Raw genomic sequence first — 18,045 nt, 5'->3', positions numbered from 1 at the left:
CAGTGTTGTTTACATTCTGTGATGCGCGAGCTGATGACGTCACGTCAAGACGAGTTAACTTTTTTTTCTTCTCAACTTTGTGTGGAAAAATGCGGGGATTATGCGGCCTTTTGATAAATATGCGGCCTTTTAAAAATCTGCGCCATTTTGCTGATTATGCGGTAAATTCTGCGATCGCAGAATCGCGTTTTTCTGGAGGGTCTAATATACTTCTGCCAGGGGATGCATGCCACCCCTCAAAATCTCCTGCCACCCCATGAATATGTGTCTAGATCCGCCCCTGTGTGATATGAATGATAATGAAACACATCGACGTCTGCACTCACAGTGCCGCGGACAGTACGTACTGTTACTTTGATCCGGTTACTTATGTTGTGGCAGATATGTAATTGTCAGATTGCTCTGAAGATGGGAGGTGATATTCTATTCATTTTCACGTTCACACAGTCGGTGATTTTTGCCGGTGTTCCGGATTAACTGGTTTCCTGATCAACTGGGGCACAGAGGTGGGGGGCGTGGCCTTCGACTGAAATACACATTTCGATCGCTTCTTCTGTCGTTTACATAAATCTTTTGGTATATTTGGCTCGGTAGGAAGACTTTGATGCACATTCAGTACCAGTGTGTGAGGTTGTGGTTAAGATGGCGATATCCGGACGCGAACAGCGAGGACTACAAAAATAAAAAACGAGTTGACTGGGGATGTTCAAAAACATTGCGAGCTCCAATAAATCATTTAAACCAGCTATTGTTGCCAGACTTATTACTGAATATCGTTATTTATGTGATACCAAGTCCATCTGAGAGACCTGTGTGTACACCTTCTGACAGCCTCCAAGTGAAGCGTACGTTGTTTACTCACAGTTTGAAAGTAGCGTGGAGAAGTCTTCAGCTGTGGTAAACTGCAACCTAACCTGCTCCGGAGCAGGTTAGCCGTTCAGCATAAATTACCATGGAGGTCTAGCCCGCTAAAAAGAGAACCAGCGTCGTAGGAACGGAAACCCCGAGTTTTCCCTTAAATTAGCCCGCTAAGCGAAAATCCGGCTTCGTCGAGTTGAGAGGTTCTCAACTCTGACCAGTTGAGAACCACTGATCTAAATCATAACACTACTTATCCAAATAACATACATTTCTTACAACATGACAGGTATAACACATGAAAAACGTGTTTAGCATAAACTATCATCTTATATTGTTGTAAAGTGTGGGCTTACATGTCCATATCTGTCAATAAACTGTAGTTTGTATGTAACACAGAGCATCCAATACTTGTCAAAACTAATTAGCCGTGTAGGGTATACAAATACAGTGTATACAAATACAGTGTATACTTATGAAAAGACAAACCTACTTACTTAAATGTAGTGACCTGTTCTCAGTAAAGGAAGAAAGACGAAGGAGAATGAGTCTCCTCAACTCCGAATCTCAGCTTTTATCTTCTTCTTCCTCTTTGTTCTTCCTCTACATTTTCTGCAGTGTTTGCTAAAGCTTATATTCTGTTTACTCACTCAGACCTTGAAACAAAACCCGTGATAAACAAACTGTTGGCGTGTAAAGAAACCAAGTGACACACTCCAATGGAACATAAACGAGAGCCACGTGACCTGGCGGTTGAGTCAGCTGACAGCGGAATTACAGGAAGTTGGAGGGGCCGCGTTCGCGTTCTCTTTATACACCTATGCCCATGGGCCGAGTTCCATTTTATATTTGTATTTCACCTGCGTCTACAAAATATACATTTACGTCTGTTATGTGGTCTTAATAAAAGACCATTTGATTAGAGAGGAATTCCAACATAGCAGACTCCAGCAGGAGGTGCACTGAGACTGGAAAAAACAAGTATTGTTAATCATTACAACTGGTTTAACACTTTTTATAACATCCCCTGACTTCCCTCTTTATCTCTTAACTATATATATAAAAAAAAATTAAAAAACAGAAATCATGCATTGCAACATGTTTCCTGGTTTGTATTGTGCTTGTGAATAAGTGAGATTTTAACTGGTTAAGCCTCAATTAAACCTGCAAAAATAAAACAATTGTTTAGAACACAAATGCACATTCTGTTGGGAAAAAAAACAGTTATTACTGCATTTATTTAGAATATGTTTACAGACTGTACTAACAGGAACAGCTGACCGTTTAAAAACATTTTGATATGAGGTATAACTTTACTGAATGTCAACCATTCACTTATCTTTATTATGGTTGTGTCTGCGGTCTGCCCTCTGTGGGTGAAAAGTGGCATCAGACAGGAAAAGGTGGAGCCTGTGTTCTGTGCCTGAGCTTCATGCAGAAGCAGTCTCAAGAATCCATGGCAGAAACAAGCCTTGGTAAGACTATTTAAGAGATACACTTAAAACAATATAGCTAAACTTGAGATAAATAACAGTATATCAGATATTCAATCAGCTGCTCTCATTTGCTGGACAGATGATTCAGAGTTCATATCTGCAGCCATGTGACAGCGTTGCTGTTGTTGTACCATAATGAAGCAGAGTACAGATAACTATTTATTGCAGATAATTAACTGCACTGACACAAGGGTGGGGGTAATAAAATGGTCTGTTTGAAATGTTTGTTGTTCTTTCGTAGTTCAGAAAGTGTTCCTAGTTTTAAGTTTCAGCGTGGATCCATTTCAGTGGTTTCACTTTCGTCTTAAAGTGACAGGAGCCATTTTTCGAGTTGAGAAAATACAAGTATTCAGATCCTCTACTACTTAGTACTGAATAGTATATCTACCGCAATATAAAATAACTTAATTTCAAGTAAAACTCCTGCATTTAATAGTTAGTCAATAAAAGTAATGTATTATGTTAATATACATAGAGTAAAAATACTCCTAATTTAGAATGGCAAATGTGTACTCTATTGCTATTGGATTATTGCAGATGCTTTAAAAACATAGGACATTCGGCAAGACAACATGTTTTACAATTTGATCATCATTTTTTATTGATAAATAAAAGTAACTATACGAGCTGTCGGAAAAGGGTTTGGAAAAAGTGCAATATTTACATTCAAAATTAATGAATGTTATTTGATGATATGATAATTGTTCAAACTAAAGATTGATTAATAAAAAAAAATTAAAAGAAGAAAAATCTAAAAATACTGTAAATTGTGCTCAAAAAAACTCTGAAACCTACATTTTCCGTAATGCAGTTCCACTAAACTGAACTTCATGTGTACAATTGTTGTTGGCATTGAATTAAATGTACTTAGTTCATTTCAACCTTGTAAACAAATTATTATATATCATATATTTGTTTATTTTCCTCTCCTAGGTGCTTTTGGTGCAGTGCAGACGATCCTACAAAGTGCAGCAGCAGGATTTGCTTTTGGAGAAGCTGCATTATTCGCAGTAGAGCCCTCACTGACTGAAGATGGCGTCCTGCTGTCTGCTGCAACTCTGGCTGCTGAACGAGCCGGATCCACTGGGGTCGGCGTTGTGACAGCGTGTCTCGTGTTCACCTCACTGCTCATTTCTCTGGGAAGTGGTTTCCTCCTTGCTGCCATGGTGATGAAGCTGTTGAATAAAGTTGGAGCGAGGTTGCCTTGGTTAGAGGAGGCCACGACGGGAGCCTCTGTTGTGCTTGGTGCTGTCACTACTGGAGTGTTAGCAGGCATCCTTCCTCCATGGATCTGCATCGCCGTCCAAGGCATTCTGGTCCTTGTAGTCTACTCATACTCCAATATCAACGACATGAGCACAGCTCTGTTGATCATCTTCACCACACTCTACCTCAGTGTCCTGTACGGAAGAATGGGAGTCATGGTTGGACTCTTCATCATGGGATTGACCATCTCCGTGCTTTGTGCCCTTCGAAAGGCTCTGACGGAGAGAATGACCCAAAAACCAAAATCTAAAAGCGGGTGCAAACTCCTGGAGAGGATATTCTTCTACTCTGTTTTTGTGGGTATACTGGGATTTTCGGTTGGTTTAGGGGCAGGTGGAGCAGGAGAAGGGTCTGAAGCGGAGGTGGTTTTGATGCTGCAGTCGGTCCTCTGGGTTGCGTATCTGTCCGCAGGCCTGCTCGGAGCTGGTCTGGGAACAGTGGCCACGGTTGGGCTGGGGCCAGAGGCGGCTGGAAAGGTCGCTTTGGGAGCTGCCATAATATCATCTGCTTCTCTTAGAGCCATACTGCATTCAAGTTTTTCTCTAGGATCCCGGAGCAGCATGGGGGGAACATTAGGAGCGGCTACAGCTGCAGGGGTGTCGCTCGGAGCTGCAAGCGTTGCAGCAAAACAGGCGTTTGGGTCTAAAAACACAACGTTAGCAGCTCTAGGGTCAGTCGTTATTGGTGTACTTCTGTCAACGCTCGGCCTAGCAGTGAATTCGACACCCCTAACAATATCAGAACTTTTACAAATCACCCTAGTTGCAGTAGGGGCGTTTGTCCTGGGTGCACCAAAGAGCCCGTTCAACACTCAGGTGAATCTACAAAGGGGCCTTCTCACGGGGCCAGAGCTAATTAAAGGAATCGGCATGGAGACGGTCACCGCAGCAGCAGCACCTATCGGAGCCGGGGCACTGGGGGCTGCAGCGCTGGCTACTGCAGCTCTGGGGAGGCTGGGGACTCTGGGAGTTTCTGTGGCTATACTGTTGGCTTTGGGAAGTGCCCTCAGTGGCATGATAGGAAAATCACCGCAGACAACCAACACACACACAGACTGATAGAAGCGCTCAGATCTGTGGCCAAACGCTAAGAGTGCATGTGTGTGCATATGCATGTTCTTGCATTATTGCATATTCAAACTGACGTAAAATATGAATACCGAATTTGAATCAAATACTCTTTTAAATGAAAAGCAAATTTGCATACCTGACAATCGTGTCATAAAGATGTGTAATTGAGTGTTAAAAAAAATAAGAATAAATGTTATCCAAGCATGTGTTTGTGTATTTATTTGAATATGGAAATCTTGGAAGATTGTGTCTGCACGTGAGTGTTAATGAAAATGTACAGAAAATGTAGATTTCAAAATACTTATTTGAGGTAGATATATGGTATTAGGTGTTGGCATACAGAACTTTTAATTTCAATTCAATTTTCTTTTCCTGTCTGTTTTATTGGAATGCTAAATAACATTTTTGTATTTTTTTTTAACATAACACTGTCAAAAGTAAATTTGTCAGAGAAAAAACAAGTGTATTTGTTGGTACTGGTAGAAAATTAATTTTTTCAAAGAGTGGATGTAATAATCCTTCTCCCTTACTTCTTCACACCAGCTTTGCCACACTTCCCAAACATGATTGCAATCTGGTAGTCACTTTGGCTTCATCTTAGCAAAAGTAACAGAGGACTTGGTGTTTAGAAAAAGGAGGGGGAGGGTGGGAGGAGAGAGAAACGAAGAATAACATCAGAAAACTGAAGAGCATCTTGAAGTACAGTCTGTCGTGCAGATCGTACCGGAGTAAGGAGAAATATGGATCCGTACATCAGAATAAAATGCCCTTTTGCCTACATATACTTATAATGCCCTCTCTGCAAAGATTATATGTTGCTGGCAAATGGATATCCACCTGTGGCTCAGGGTTTTGTTGGTCTACCATGGCAGCACACAGGACTCCAGCAGCAAGGAAGAAGAAGTATTTCCACTGAAGCAGCCTGGGGTGGAGCAGCATCTTCATAACTGTAATGTAAAGTACTTTAAAGGAAGTTATTGACACCATATAATTAAGAAGGAGAGCACGTTTTGATGCCTAAAACTCCATGGGATGTTATGATTGTTAGTACTAAAATGCTTTTCATTACCATGGATTAATTTTTGCATAAAAAAAGTTTCACGATGTTATTACTTGTGATACTTTTCCATGGATTTTGGCATTGATAAACAGTATTAGGAACCATCAGGATAGTCTTTACTAAACCAACATGTCTTTGAACCGGATCCCCACGACAGACACAGAGCAGTCTGCAGAGTACTCGGTGGAGTATTCGGTTCAGGGTCCCAGTGACACGGGTCACGGTGAGTCTCAGACCCGTGAAGTGACCGTGCTCCAGTCGAGATGCTGCCGCTGCCTGCCGCGCGCGGCGCGCCTTGCGTTTGCTCCAGAGTCACTGGAGAGAATTTACCAGAACTACTTCCGCAGACAAAGACAAGAAAACCTGCTCGTGCTGGCGTTGTTTGCCGCTCTTTTCAACAGCTTCATCATCATCATGTGCGCGGTGGTGTACACTAAGGACAAACTGGCCATGGTGGTGGTCGCCGCGGTGGGGCTTTCTGCGGACGCGGGGCTGTACGTGCTGTGCCGGCTGCAGAAGCTTCCCGCGTCACCGGTGGCGCGCGGAGCAGTGCCGTACATTCTGTGGCTGATGATAAACGTGCACGTTTTGTGTTACATGTGTCTGAACTATGAGCGTTTCCCCCAAGGAAGTGACTCTGTGGGCTGGCAGGCCTTTTTCACTTTCTCCAGCTTTCTGACCCTTCCGCTGGACCTGGGGCCGCTGCTCCGTCTCACGGCCCTCTCCTCTGGGATACACACCCTGGTGCTGGGGGTGACTGTGGCTCAGAAGTCCGAGGATGACCTGCAGGGGCCCATGCTGGTTAGACAGGTAAATATGGTCCCCTGTAAAGTGATAAATGACAAAGCACCTGAAACCTAAAAAATGAAAAGAAGCCCAAAATGGTCATACAGGACAGTAAGGCACTGAAGATTCGATGCTTTCAGGGTATTGCATGATCCTTAATTCATGGCCAAATTTGGCCCATTAACAATTTGTATTCACATTGTAAAAAAAAATTGTGAACACAATGGTAATTTCTTTAAGTTTTTGTATGTAAATAATGTCATTTTGCAAAAGTTCCACCTTAAGCAAGTTGAATTCTTGATGTAGCAGGTGGAGATTTACTTGCACTATAGCCAGAATAGTCTCAATGGTATATATTTGAAAAATATATTTCTGTAGAGAATTTACACTGACTATATTTACATGTATTTCAATTTTCAGCTATATTTTAGTCTCGGATAAAAATAGGCCTACATTGCAGAAAATTGTCTTTCTTCACTGAAAGGTTCAATACATCTGTTAGAAGCAATACATACATGTTCTGAATCCAGCTGATTATTCTTTAAAAAACTGATTCCCATATTCAATTCAATGTATGAGAACTACAAAAAACAATACACATTGACAGAATGAGGAAACTTACTATCAGTAAACAAACAAACATCCTGTCTTCAGCTCCTAGCCAACATGATGCTGTACCTGTGCTCAGCCTCGGTGGGTGTGTTGTCGTACTACATGGCGGACAGGAAGTACAGGACAGCATTTTTGGAGGCCCGTCAGTCACTACAGGTCAAAGTCACACTGGAGGAGGAGAGCACCCAGCAGGTAAACGTGGCACACACAAATACACAATTACAGGTAGACTTTGCCTCATGAGATAATTCATTTCCTAATTTGGACACACACATACACATTATACGCAAACACACCGGTGAGGAAGGACACGCTGTTCTGCCTAATTATAATGTGTTGTGCTGAGCTCGAGGATATATGGGTGATTAGACAGACTTGTTTTCACCAGCTCAGCCACCGCGAGGGACCGAGCACAATATGGACGGATTAAGCTCTGTGCCAACAAAACCTAAATTGTTGAAGGATACACTTAGATTTAGGAATTTGTTTTGTATTTTAATAGCTCTTCCTTTCCCCTTATGTGAACTTATCTGTGTCCATCTGTTTTTCTTTCTCTATGGTACTTTTTGCAGCTGCCAGCTTTCTCCATAATTTTTTGATTTTGGTCCAATTGTTTATAAATTATCTATTTAGGCTTTAATTTGTCTTTCAGAAATGAGGGGTTGGAATGTAAAGGGAAGTCACACGTATACAAGATTAAACACATGTTAAAAGAAGCAATTCTACTAATATGTTCAGTAAAATTCATGCATTCAAAATGTAAAGTAAGTAAAAGTGCAAAGGTTAAGCATAAAAATGAACTTAAAGTACCATAGGAAGTGTAACTATGTTACACAAGGGCTCATTTGCAGTTATATTTATTACAATTATTGAAGCATTAAACCGTTCATCCCTTTATTGTTGAAGGTATTTAACTTGGAACTTTTTTTCTTTACTTTATATACTGCCAGATAGCTTATGAATTTCACCAAGGGATTAATACAGTTTATCTTAACCTATAATAACACATTAAAATAATTTATGATTATATTTTTGAATTATTAATCTGAATCTGAATCCTCAAAGTTGTCCTAAGAAATGAATTATACATACTTTTTACTTTTTCTCTGCAATCATGTTCTCAATAAACTCACAATGATACAGTATTCCTAATACATTAGTTTGATTTATTACAGCCAAATATACTATACCATGTTTTTACTCCAACCTTAATCTAATTAATTAAATTACTCTGTTTAATCACATCTCACATTTCTTGCTGCGATGTGACCATTTCTGGGAATAAGAGAGCAAGGTTGTTGTAGAGTTGTTCTATAGGGTTGAAAAGATGAGGAATAATGGTATAGTAACAGTATGTGGAAGACAAAAAGAGAATGAATAAAATTCCCCAAGTGTCTTTTCATTGGGGGGCTTAATAGAAGACAGACAGACCCAACCAAGAGGAACATATTGGCAGGATCTCGTGAGAATCCCTTCTCTACCTCAGTCATGCTATGCACACAAATGCAAAAACGTACACATGGGACAATCTTTGTGTCAGTACTGAACCTGACAAGGCTCACTGTTCCTCCTGTGTTGTCTCCATATAGGAGGAACTATTACTGTCCATCCTGCCCAAACACATTGCAGACGAGATGCTGCAGGGCATGAAGAACCAGGCCAGTGAGCTCGGGGGCCAGCAGCAGCAGCAGTTCAACACCATGTACATGTACCGCCATGAAAACGTCAGGTTGGGACCACACATTTTTGTTGCATTGTATTGATGGTATTTGTTACGGGAAGGTTTCTGAATGTTACACCTCTTCCCTCTTGTTCCAGTATCCTGTTTGCTGACATAGTTGGCTTCACCCAGCTGTCCTCCGCCTGCAGCGCCCAGGAGCTTGTGAAGCTGCTCAATGAACTGTTTGCCCTCTTCGACCAACTGGCAGAAGTGAGTCAGGTTTACTGTATTCTCTCCTTTTTTCTTTCCTAGATTTGACAATATATTGTTTGGTATATTCTTAATAGAAGTACTGGTTATGTTTTATATGGCTGATATATCCTTTTCCATGGTTTTAAAGATATAATTCAATTTTTTCTTGATTGTATCTGTTATCATGACACAAGGAGGGAATAGACACGTGCACACACATAATAACAATACCACTAATTAAAACAAAAATAAAACCTAGAAGAAAGGCAAGGCAAGTTTATTTATATAGCACCTTTCAACACAAGGCAATTCAAAGTGCTCTACAAAAATCAAAGACATTAAGAGCATTAAGAAACATATTATAAAATGGCATTTAAAAGCACTCATTTAAAAGCAAAGTAAACATGAATAACAAAGGTACATGAATAAAAGTTGCAGTGCAGTGTGAGATACACACATCTGAAATGTTCAGGTCTTAATCTCAATCAAGGGTGTAACTTTGGTTTGAGAAGTGGGGGGGACACAAAACAGGGGGTCCTCCGCAATGAAAAATGTTCTCAATTTAATTCAATTTCCTTCCTTTGTACAAATATATTAGGGACTATGGTGTTAACAAATCCAAGAAAAATGTGTAGTGTATATAATGAGTGTGCAAACTTATCTAGTATCCTATCCATGTGAACCTGTTTTATTTCTGATGACCTCACATCCTCTAGTCTGGGGTCCGGGGGCATGCACCCCGGGAATATTTTTTTCTTAAAATTGAAGTTAAATGCATCAATCTGGTGCACTTTGAGGGCTACATTAAGAGATGTATGGATAAAGCTCTCAACACTCATATGAAACAGAACTGTATATATTTCAATAAACAAAAAAACAATTTTTTTNAATATTAAAGTCACCTACGATAATTACTTTATCTGTTTTAAGTACCAAAGTTGATAAAAACTCAGAGAATTCTGATAAGAATTCTGAATAAGGACCTGGTGCACGGTACACTGTAACAAATAAGATTGGTTTTCCAGGTTGGATGCGTAAGTCTAAAAACGAGGCTTTCAAAGGAGGTATAATTTAATTTTTGTTTAGTATTGATAAGTAAACTTGAGTCAAAGATTGCTGCAACTCCACCTCCTCGGCCCGTGCCTCGGGCAATATGAGTATTGATATGGCTGGGTGGAGTGGCCTCATTTATGCTGACATATTCTTCATGTCTCAACCAAGTTTCAGTGAGACAGCATATATCAATATTATAATCTGATATTAAATCATTTACCAATATTGCTTTAGATGCTAGAGATCTTATGTTTAAGAGATTTAATCTTCCTGTTTTGTTGCACTGTAGTAGTTGTTACATTTACTTTTATTAGGTTATTATGTACGACACCTCTATTAGGTTTTACCTTAAATTGTCCTTGGGCAGACACACACACCGTTAATATTGGGTATTTTATTGGGTTCGGGATTCCTATGGATGACTGCCTAGGAGAGAGCGCAGAGAAGCGTAAGACTGCGACTCTGCCTCCTGGTCTCAACTCCAGTTTGTCATGGATTAAGTCCACAAAGCCCTGAAATGTTTGCCGAAATGAGATTTGCACCTTCCAAAGTAGGATGAATGCCGTCTCTCTTAATCAGACCAGGTTTTCCCCAGAAGGCTGTCCAATTGTTTACGAAGCCCACATTGTTTGCGGGGCACCACCAAGACAACCTCCTCTGAAATGATGACATGCGGCTATACATGTCATCATTGATCAGATTGGGGAGGGGACCAGAGAAGATTATGTCTATGTCTTATGTCTATTATGTCTCATTTTCTTGCTCCGAAACTCAGAAGAATAAGATGGCCGAAGAACAAGAGATCAACAAACGACTACAGCAGGAGCTACTGGAGAGAGAAACCCAGCAAATGTAAGAACATTTGACAAATAAAATAAGATGACAAAATAAAGACTGTTAAAGTAGCTGAGACCAAAAAAAAATGTCATAGAAATGTATTATTTTTTCAAGTAATGTGTACAATTGGTCCTCAATCGTTGTACAACACAACTCACAGGCCTTTTGTTTGTCCCAACTCCAGCCATTTCTAACGTTTTTTTTCTTATATTCTGCTTACAGAATGAAGGATCACAAGATCAACCCTGTGTTGTTGCGTTTCGTGGATGGAAAGTTGGAGGAGCAGTACTCCTCAGAGAAGGAGAAGCGGAGCGGGGCGGCCTTCTGCTGCTGCATCATCGTGCTCTTCTTCATCACAGCAATGGAGGTGTTCATAGACCCACTGTGAGCTCAATATGTCTTATTACCTGCAATCAGTACACACTTAAATGCCTGGAGAGTTTAAAATGCTACTTGGGCATCTGTGAATTCAAACAGGAACCAATTGTGCCTTTAAAAATGGTGATGTTCTACCTAAAAATGTACTAAATCTGTGTGTTCTTTTTCTAGGTTGGCTGTGAACTATGTGACTCTCACGATAGGAGAGGTATTGTTGCTCATCCTCACAGTTTGCTCCCTGGCTGCCATCTTCCCCAGGGTGAGAAAACAAAACTAGTATCCATGGTTGCGGTGATGGGAAACACAATTTGTTTTACGTCTTTGATCAGCATTTTCCAACCTTTTAGCATTTCCAAATGTACACGATCACAAAGGCAATTGACTATAAAATGTACTTTGTGATACAAGACTGATTCACTGATCTTGTAAAGTATATTAAAACATTACATGAAGTAAAACATATATTTTTGTCACAGATGTTCTCCAAGAGGTTGGTGTCTTTCTCGGTGTGGATCGATCACACACGCTGGGCCAGAAACACCTGGGCCATGGCGGCCATTTTTGTTCTTACCATGGCTGTGATTGCTGACATGGTATGATTGAAAGACACCTTTACTAAACTCTGACACATTGTGTTAATATATGTGTGGCTAAGGTTTTTCTCACAGTATATGTAGTTTTATGAAAAAATGACTGAATACATTGTACTAATGTGATAAACATTGCTAATCCAGTGAATGGAATACCTGAAAATATTAAGCTACTTTATCATATAAATCAAATAATATTTAATGCCACTGTCATGGTACATATCATCATATCTCCCTACCCTAGCGTGTGGGCGTCTTTTAGTTAGTTTGTTTCCACTTTGTCCTCATCAAACCATCAGTGCCTTTTATGTGTCTGACTACATGTTCCCAGTGGGGTCCATTAGATGTCTGTTTCACTGCCTGCTGGCTCATTTGTCACTGCCCCCAGGGAGCAGCCTGTTACACACAACGCTGCCTTCAATGTCTGACAGGAATAGGGGACGCTAAAGTGAACATTCATTTCTGTGTATTAGCTGTCACGCGGAAGTCACAAAAAGTAATATTGTTCGTGTCGTTGCAGTTGTTATGAGGGTTTTTTGACGTACAGTATATTTAATGTATAAAATTACCAATTGTGCCCGCAGAAAATATACTATAAATATATTATTTATTTTTTAGACACCTTTTGTCCTAGATATTAACCAATTGTGCTCACAATTTTAAAATGTCCTTCATTGTGGAATAGATATTTTCTAAATTCGTCAAACTGAAAGTAAGTGCTTCTTTTGAACCCTGATTTAGTTTTTCTTCTGTTTCATCTATATATTTCACTATATTGTAAAAAAAGAAAAAGAAATGGCCCAACTCTCATGGACCCATCTTGTGTGACAAGAAAATGTCAGGATGTCAAAAGCTTCAAAGAGAATAATGAAATATTCTCTACCTATTTGCACACATATGCAGAGCAAACTTTAAACCAATCAGAAAGAAAATTGGAAATCATACTAAACATGGATTTGGTGACAAAAAGGGCTAATAACATGTGTGAACTGACAATGTCTCATGCCCTTCATCTCTGATATTGCAGCTGAGCTGTGTACCTCCGTCCCTTCAAATCTTCAACAGCACTTCGGGCCCCGTGTTGGAGTCACTTGGGGACCGAGGCTGTGCACAGAACCCAAAGCACTACAGCTTCATGGCTGTGATGTCACTCATCGCCACCGCCATGCTGGTTCAGGTCAGCCATCTGATTAAACTGGGTCTCATGGTGCTGGTCGTCACAGCAACAGGAGCCGTTAATATCTACAGCTGGAGGGACATTTTCGACCTGTATGACTATATACAGTTTGCCTCGTACAGGTGAGAAATTGTTCAAACAGATAAATGAACAGTGTACCATTTTGTAATTTTGATGAAAATACACAGATAAAGGTGATTCATTAACTTTTAAATTGTTCAGAATTGCTTGTTGACCTCTATGAGTTACCTGTGGTGTTTAGATAATTTGTATGGAATGTTATAATACATATCTTTAAAGGCTGTTTAAAATGGTCTCATACCTTTGAGCTTACATCTCCACTTCATTAGCAGTTCCAGTTTAATTCCTATCTGTATTCTGAAGGATACAGAAGGGTTTGTTCATATATCCTCGAAAACTTTATTTATATCATATGTATTCCTAAAAGTGCTACTGAAATAGATTTTTTTTTTAAAGCTGCTGACAGTACTTTCTGATTTATGTAAGCATACAAAGAGATTTGCTAAATCCCTTTTATAAAAACCTTTGAATATTTAAAGCAAAAGATTTTGGACCCGACTTTATCCAATGTTTGGATTTTCTGTCCTGGAACTATAAGCCAATTAGAACATATTTTATAATTGTATTTAAATATGTTATTTAAAATAATGCCGAATATGGATATTTGTACCTAAACTTTCAGTACTCTTCTAATAATAAAAAAAAGCTCCTTAAGTAAGTTTCAACATGAGCAGTTTAAAGGTCAAATCTATTTGTAAAAATGTTCAACCTATTCGCCCGCAATCTGTGCCTTAAAAAAGCTATAAGATAAATATTCTGCCATCTGTAGTTGTTTTGTTGGCTATATAATACAGTTGTAGTTCCAGTATACAATATTCTGCCTCCATCCTGTTTCCAGAACATCAATAGTGCCATCCAAGTACCTCATGACCATGATGATCATTGTGATGATGATTGGCTTCTACTTCTTTGCCCGGCATGTGAGTCACTGTCTCCAGTAGGCCTACACCCACTCTGTGTCACACTTTTGACCCACAGCCATATAGTGTAATGCAGGGGTCGGCAACCTTTATGATATGAAGTGCCATTTTAAAAAAAAATTGTTATCAGCGTGCCAACGATCGAGAATTATCAACGGGGGGGGGGTTGAGGAGCTTGACGCTCGTCAACTATCAGCAGGAGGGCGGGGGAGCCTCGCTGCGGGGAAGCAGCGTGTCAGCGCAACTCACATGATGCCGAATTTAACAAACACATTTAAATAATTGGTTTAAACGGCATAATAATAAGGACGATCGTCCGTTCTGTGATTCTCCAGAGCACACATGCTATGATATTAGGGTCATGCAGAGTGAGATGAGATCGCTGTCCCTTTAAGAGAGAGAGAGAGAGAGGGGTGTGTTTGTGGATGGTAGAGCGACAGTGAGAGAACCTATGGAGAGAACGTGTGTATGTTTCTGGAAGTGAAACGAGGAAGCAGAAAAACAGAGGTCTGTGATGTATTTTGTGAAACAGAAGAACAGCTAAATAAATGCAACGGCCTCCCAAGAAGAGCTCGCCTCTCTCCAGTCATTTAAGCTAAAGTGGGTTATTGAACCTGAAGCTTGTTGCTTCTGCCCTCCTCGACTACGGTCTGGGATGGCCAGTCCGCCCCTTTGTAGCATATTATGTCGATGAGAGATGAGCAGATCGCCACTGGGCTTTCAACTAAATACACAGCCACGCAAAAACTGCGGCATTTGTACAGCTCCTTATGAGTACTGCAATTAGTGAAGTGCTTTCCTCCGTGGTGAAACGATCAGCACTGCACCACGGAGGAAAGCGGCAGAATGTCACCTGGAGATAAAGAGAGCGGGGCTGCGTTGCGTGCATGCCTTCCTTCTGCAGGTAACGGGGAGACGCGCTCTGGCGGCGGTCTCGTTCAGGATCCGAAGATACAATTTAAATATTTGTGCACACTTATTCCACTTATTCCTAGTGTGCCACTGGTTACGGTGCCGCGTGCCAATGCTGGCACGCGTGCCAGGGGTTGCCGACCCCTGGTGTAATGTGTGATGTAATGTTTTCATCCATATAACTTGCTATTTCATCTTGAAATATATAATGATTCTGCGGTGTGTGTGTGTGTGTGTGTGTAGTTGGAGCATCAGTCCAGGAAGCTGTTTCTGTGGAAGGTTGGCGTGCATGACCAGAAGGAGAGGGTGTTTGAGATGAGACGCTGGAACGAAGCGCTGGTCACCAACATGCTGCCGGAGCATGTGGCCAAACACTTCCTGGGCACTAAGAAAAGAGACGAGGTACATATGATATGAACGAGCGAGGGCCAAGTTGTAGTATGACATATATATATATATATATATATCGATGTTTAGGGGGAGTGAGAGAGAAAAAAGGACATGAGTGAGAAAAGTCAGAAAGGATTAAAAATCATCAGGGTGCAACACAAATAACTGCCCTGAAGCCACTTATTGTAGTGATAGTGTATATTATACTTATTTCAATGCTATTTAATGCACATGAGTGCCATCTTGTGGAATATTTCAAAACTACATATAAGGGCTTTCAGAATCAGTATCTGAAAACCTTTATTCGGACCACAGAGAGGAAATTTACATTTTTTACAGCAGAACAGAGCAAAACACAGCTTAATTTTAACTAAGATGCATGCATACAAAAAGATATTAAAGATACAAAAATAAATAAAAATGACACAATTTACAAAATACACATCCTCATGTTTGTCTAATAATCAATGATAACAAAAACCGTATTGAAGAAGAAAATAAGCAATATAAAGTCAGACACACTAATTCCATGTCATTTGTCATTTGTAGGAGCTGTACAGCCAGTCCTACAATGAAGTAGGTGTGATGTTCGCTTCCATCCCCAACTTTTCTGATTTCTACACTGAAGAGGGCATCAACAACGGCGGCATCGAGTGTCTAAGGATTCTCAATGAAATAATCTCAGACTTTGATAGTGTACGTTTTTGTACAGCTGGTTGTAAAAAATGAGAACAATTGGTACATCTCTAAGGTTTTAAATGCCTACAGTCCATTTGATTAACTGTGTTTGAATGTTACTATGTATTTATTGTATGTCCGCTTCCTTCACCAGTTACTAGATAGAGAAGAGTTCCGCTTCATCACTAAAATCAAGACAATAGGAAGCACCTACATGGCAGCATCAGGACTCACTCCAGAGAGCAACACCAACGACTATAGCAAGCGCAAGGTCTGCACATAGCAGTTTGTAATAAAGTCACTCAATTAATGTTTTTTGTAAACTGATAATGTAATCCAAATTACATCTAGTTGGATACTCCTTAACATTGGAAACAATCCATTGTTTATTCATACATTAATTGTTGTTTCACATGGTGACGATGTTAAAAAGTTGTGCTGTTGTTTCACAGCCAGAGGATCAGTCTCTGGTCGAGCGCTGGCAGCACCTTGCTGACCTGGCAGACTTCGCCTTGGCCATGAAAGTCACCCTCACCAACCTCAATAAACAGTCCTTCAACAACTTCATGCTCCGAATAGGTCAGTGTGTGTGTGTGTTTGTGTCTGTGTACGCCTGTATTGGTGCACATCTTTCAAGTTTTTAAATATATCCATGTTTTCAGGTCTGAATAAGGGGGGAGTGTTGGCGGGAGTGATAGGAGCTCGTAAACCTCACTATGACATCTGGGGCAACACGGTCAATGTGGCCAGCAGAATGGAGTCTACTGGAGTGATGGGAAACATCCAGGTACAAACACAAAAGCAGACATACACACTTGAAAACATCCTGTTATATTTTTGATTTACTGTTTTATACTGGAAAAGCTCTACCTGAGGATCTTAGACTATTCAATTCAGTGTCCTTTTTAAAATAATCTCTAAACTCACTTGTTACTGTTGTCTTGATCTTGGTTTTTGTATCAATACAATATCTTATCTGCAATTACACAACATTTGCTTTTATGTACTGTACAATGGATGTTGTATACTTTCTGATTTTGTCCATGTCTACCCTCAGGTGGTAGAGGACTGCTACGACATCCTTAAGAACTACAGCTTCCGTTTTATCCGAAGAGGGCCTATATTTGTCAAAGGGAAAGGGGAGCTGCTCACCTTCTTCATGAAAGGAAGAGACAACCCTAGTAAAAATGGCGGTCCGATGACCACTACCTTACCACACCAAGTTGGGGACCATTGAAAATTGTCCACTGTGTGAAAAGCTGTTATGGATAAGCCTGAGCAGAAGGTGACTTACATAGATCATTTTCATAAGCTCTGTAGCAATGTAAAGCATATGAAAGTAGACCAACACAACACATAATATGCTATACAACTCACGATAAAACTGATTCTGTATAATTGTACATAATTGAGGAATTTAGGAATTGTTATCCTTTTGTACTTGAATAATGGACTGCTATGAGAATTACAAGCTAGGAACAGACGTATACATTAATCTCCTTTGTTGTTTGCCTTGAGCTCAGGTTTTGTAAAAATATTGTAGCTTAATAACACTGTATTTATACTGTCAATAAATATGTTTGCACTACATCTTTGCGGTTCATTTCTGGATCTTGCAGTCTTTAGGGTTATTATTATCAAAATATCAGAAAGGATTTGAATTTAAATGTGCTGATCATTTCCAGAAGTCAAAACAGGTAAATAAATCTTGTGTGATTAATATGTTCTAATTTAGTGCTAAAGTCTAATGTTTAGCCAAGATCAAAAAACCTTTACCTACATTATATTTTAGTCTATTCTTGGAGGATATTAATTTAGGGATGTATGATTTATTGAGCTGTAGGCAGTTTGTTAGGAGAGAAAGAAATCCCACTTGTAGACAATATGGTAATTTTTAAATAGCGGATGAATTAAATCCAAGTCTCTGGAGACATTCAAATGAATTTTAATGTGATGTTTCATTGTTTTC

The 18,045-nt window shown here is 39.9% G+C and overlaps 2 protein-coding genes across 2 annotated transcripts; both read left to right on the top strand.

Annotated features, from left to right (window-relative positions):
- Nucleotides 1-2,266: 2,266 nt before the first annotated feature.
- On the top strand, nt 2,267-4,887 carry LOC104942195 (uncharacterized). The gene is made up of 2 exons (XM_010767394.1): nt 2,267-2,333; nt 3,288-4,887. The coding sequence occupies exons 1-2, from the start codon at nt 2,291-2,293 to the stop codon at nt 4,676-4,678; spliced, it is 1,434 nt and encodes a 477-aa protein (XP_010765696.1). The 5' UTR covers nt 2,267-2,290; the 3' UTR covers nt 4,679-4,887.
- A 992-nt stretch (nt 4,888-5,879) lies between these two features.
- On the top strand, nt 5,880-17,640 carry LOC104942196 (adenylate cyclase type 3-like). Its single transcript, XM_010767395.1, has 16 exons — nt 5,880-6,560; nt 7,191-7,340; nt 8,738-8,877; nt 8,967-9,078; nt 10,889-10,965; nt 11,173-11,334; nt 11,500-11,587; nt 11,805-11,921; nt 12,946-13,217; nt 14,015-14,096; nt 15,252-15,410; nt 15,948-16,094; nt 16,231-16,347; nt 16,529-16,655; nt 16,739-16,863; nt 17,134-17,640. The coding sequence occupies exons 1-16, from the start codon at nt 5,880-5,882 to the stop codon at nt 17,311-17,313; spliced, it is 2,736 nt and encodes a 911-aa protein (XP_010765697.1). The 3' UTR covers nt 17,314-17,640.
- Nucleotides 17,641-18,045: the final 405 nt, after the last annotated feature.

This window comes from Notothenia coriiceps, unplaced genomic scaffold, assembly GCF_000735185.1.
Source record: "Notothenia coriiceps isolate Sejong01 unplaced genomic scaffold, NC01 NC01_scaffold00004312, whole genome shotgun sequence".
Taxonomy (NCBI): domain Eukaryota; kingdom Metazoa; phylum Chordata; class Actinopteri; order Perciformes; family Nototheniidae; genus Notothenia; species Notothenia coriiceps.
The sequence above is the reverse complement of the archived record's forward strand: the minus strand, read 5'-3'. Positions and strand labels throughout refer to the sequence as shown.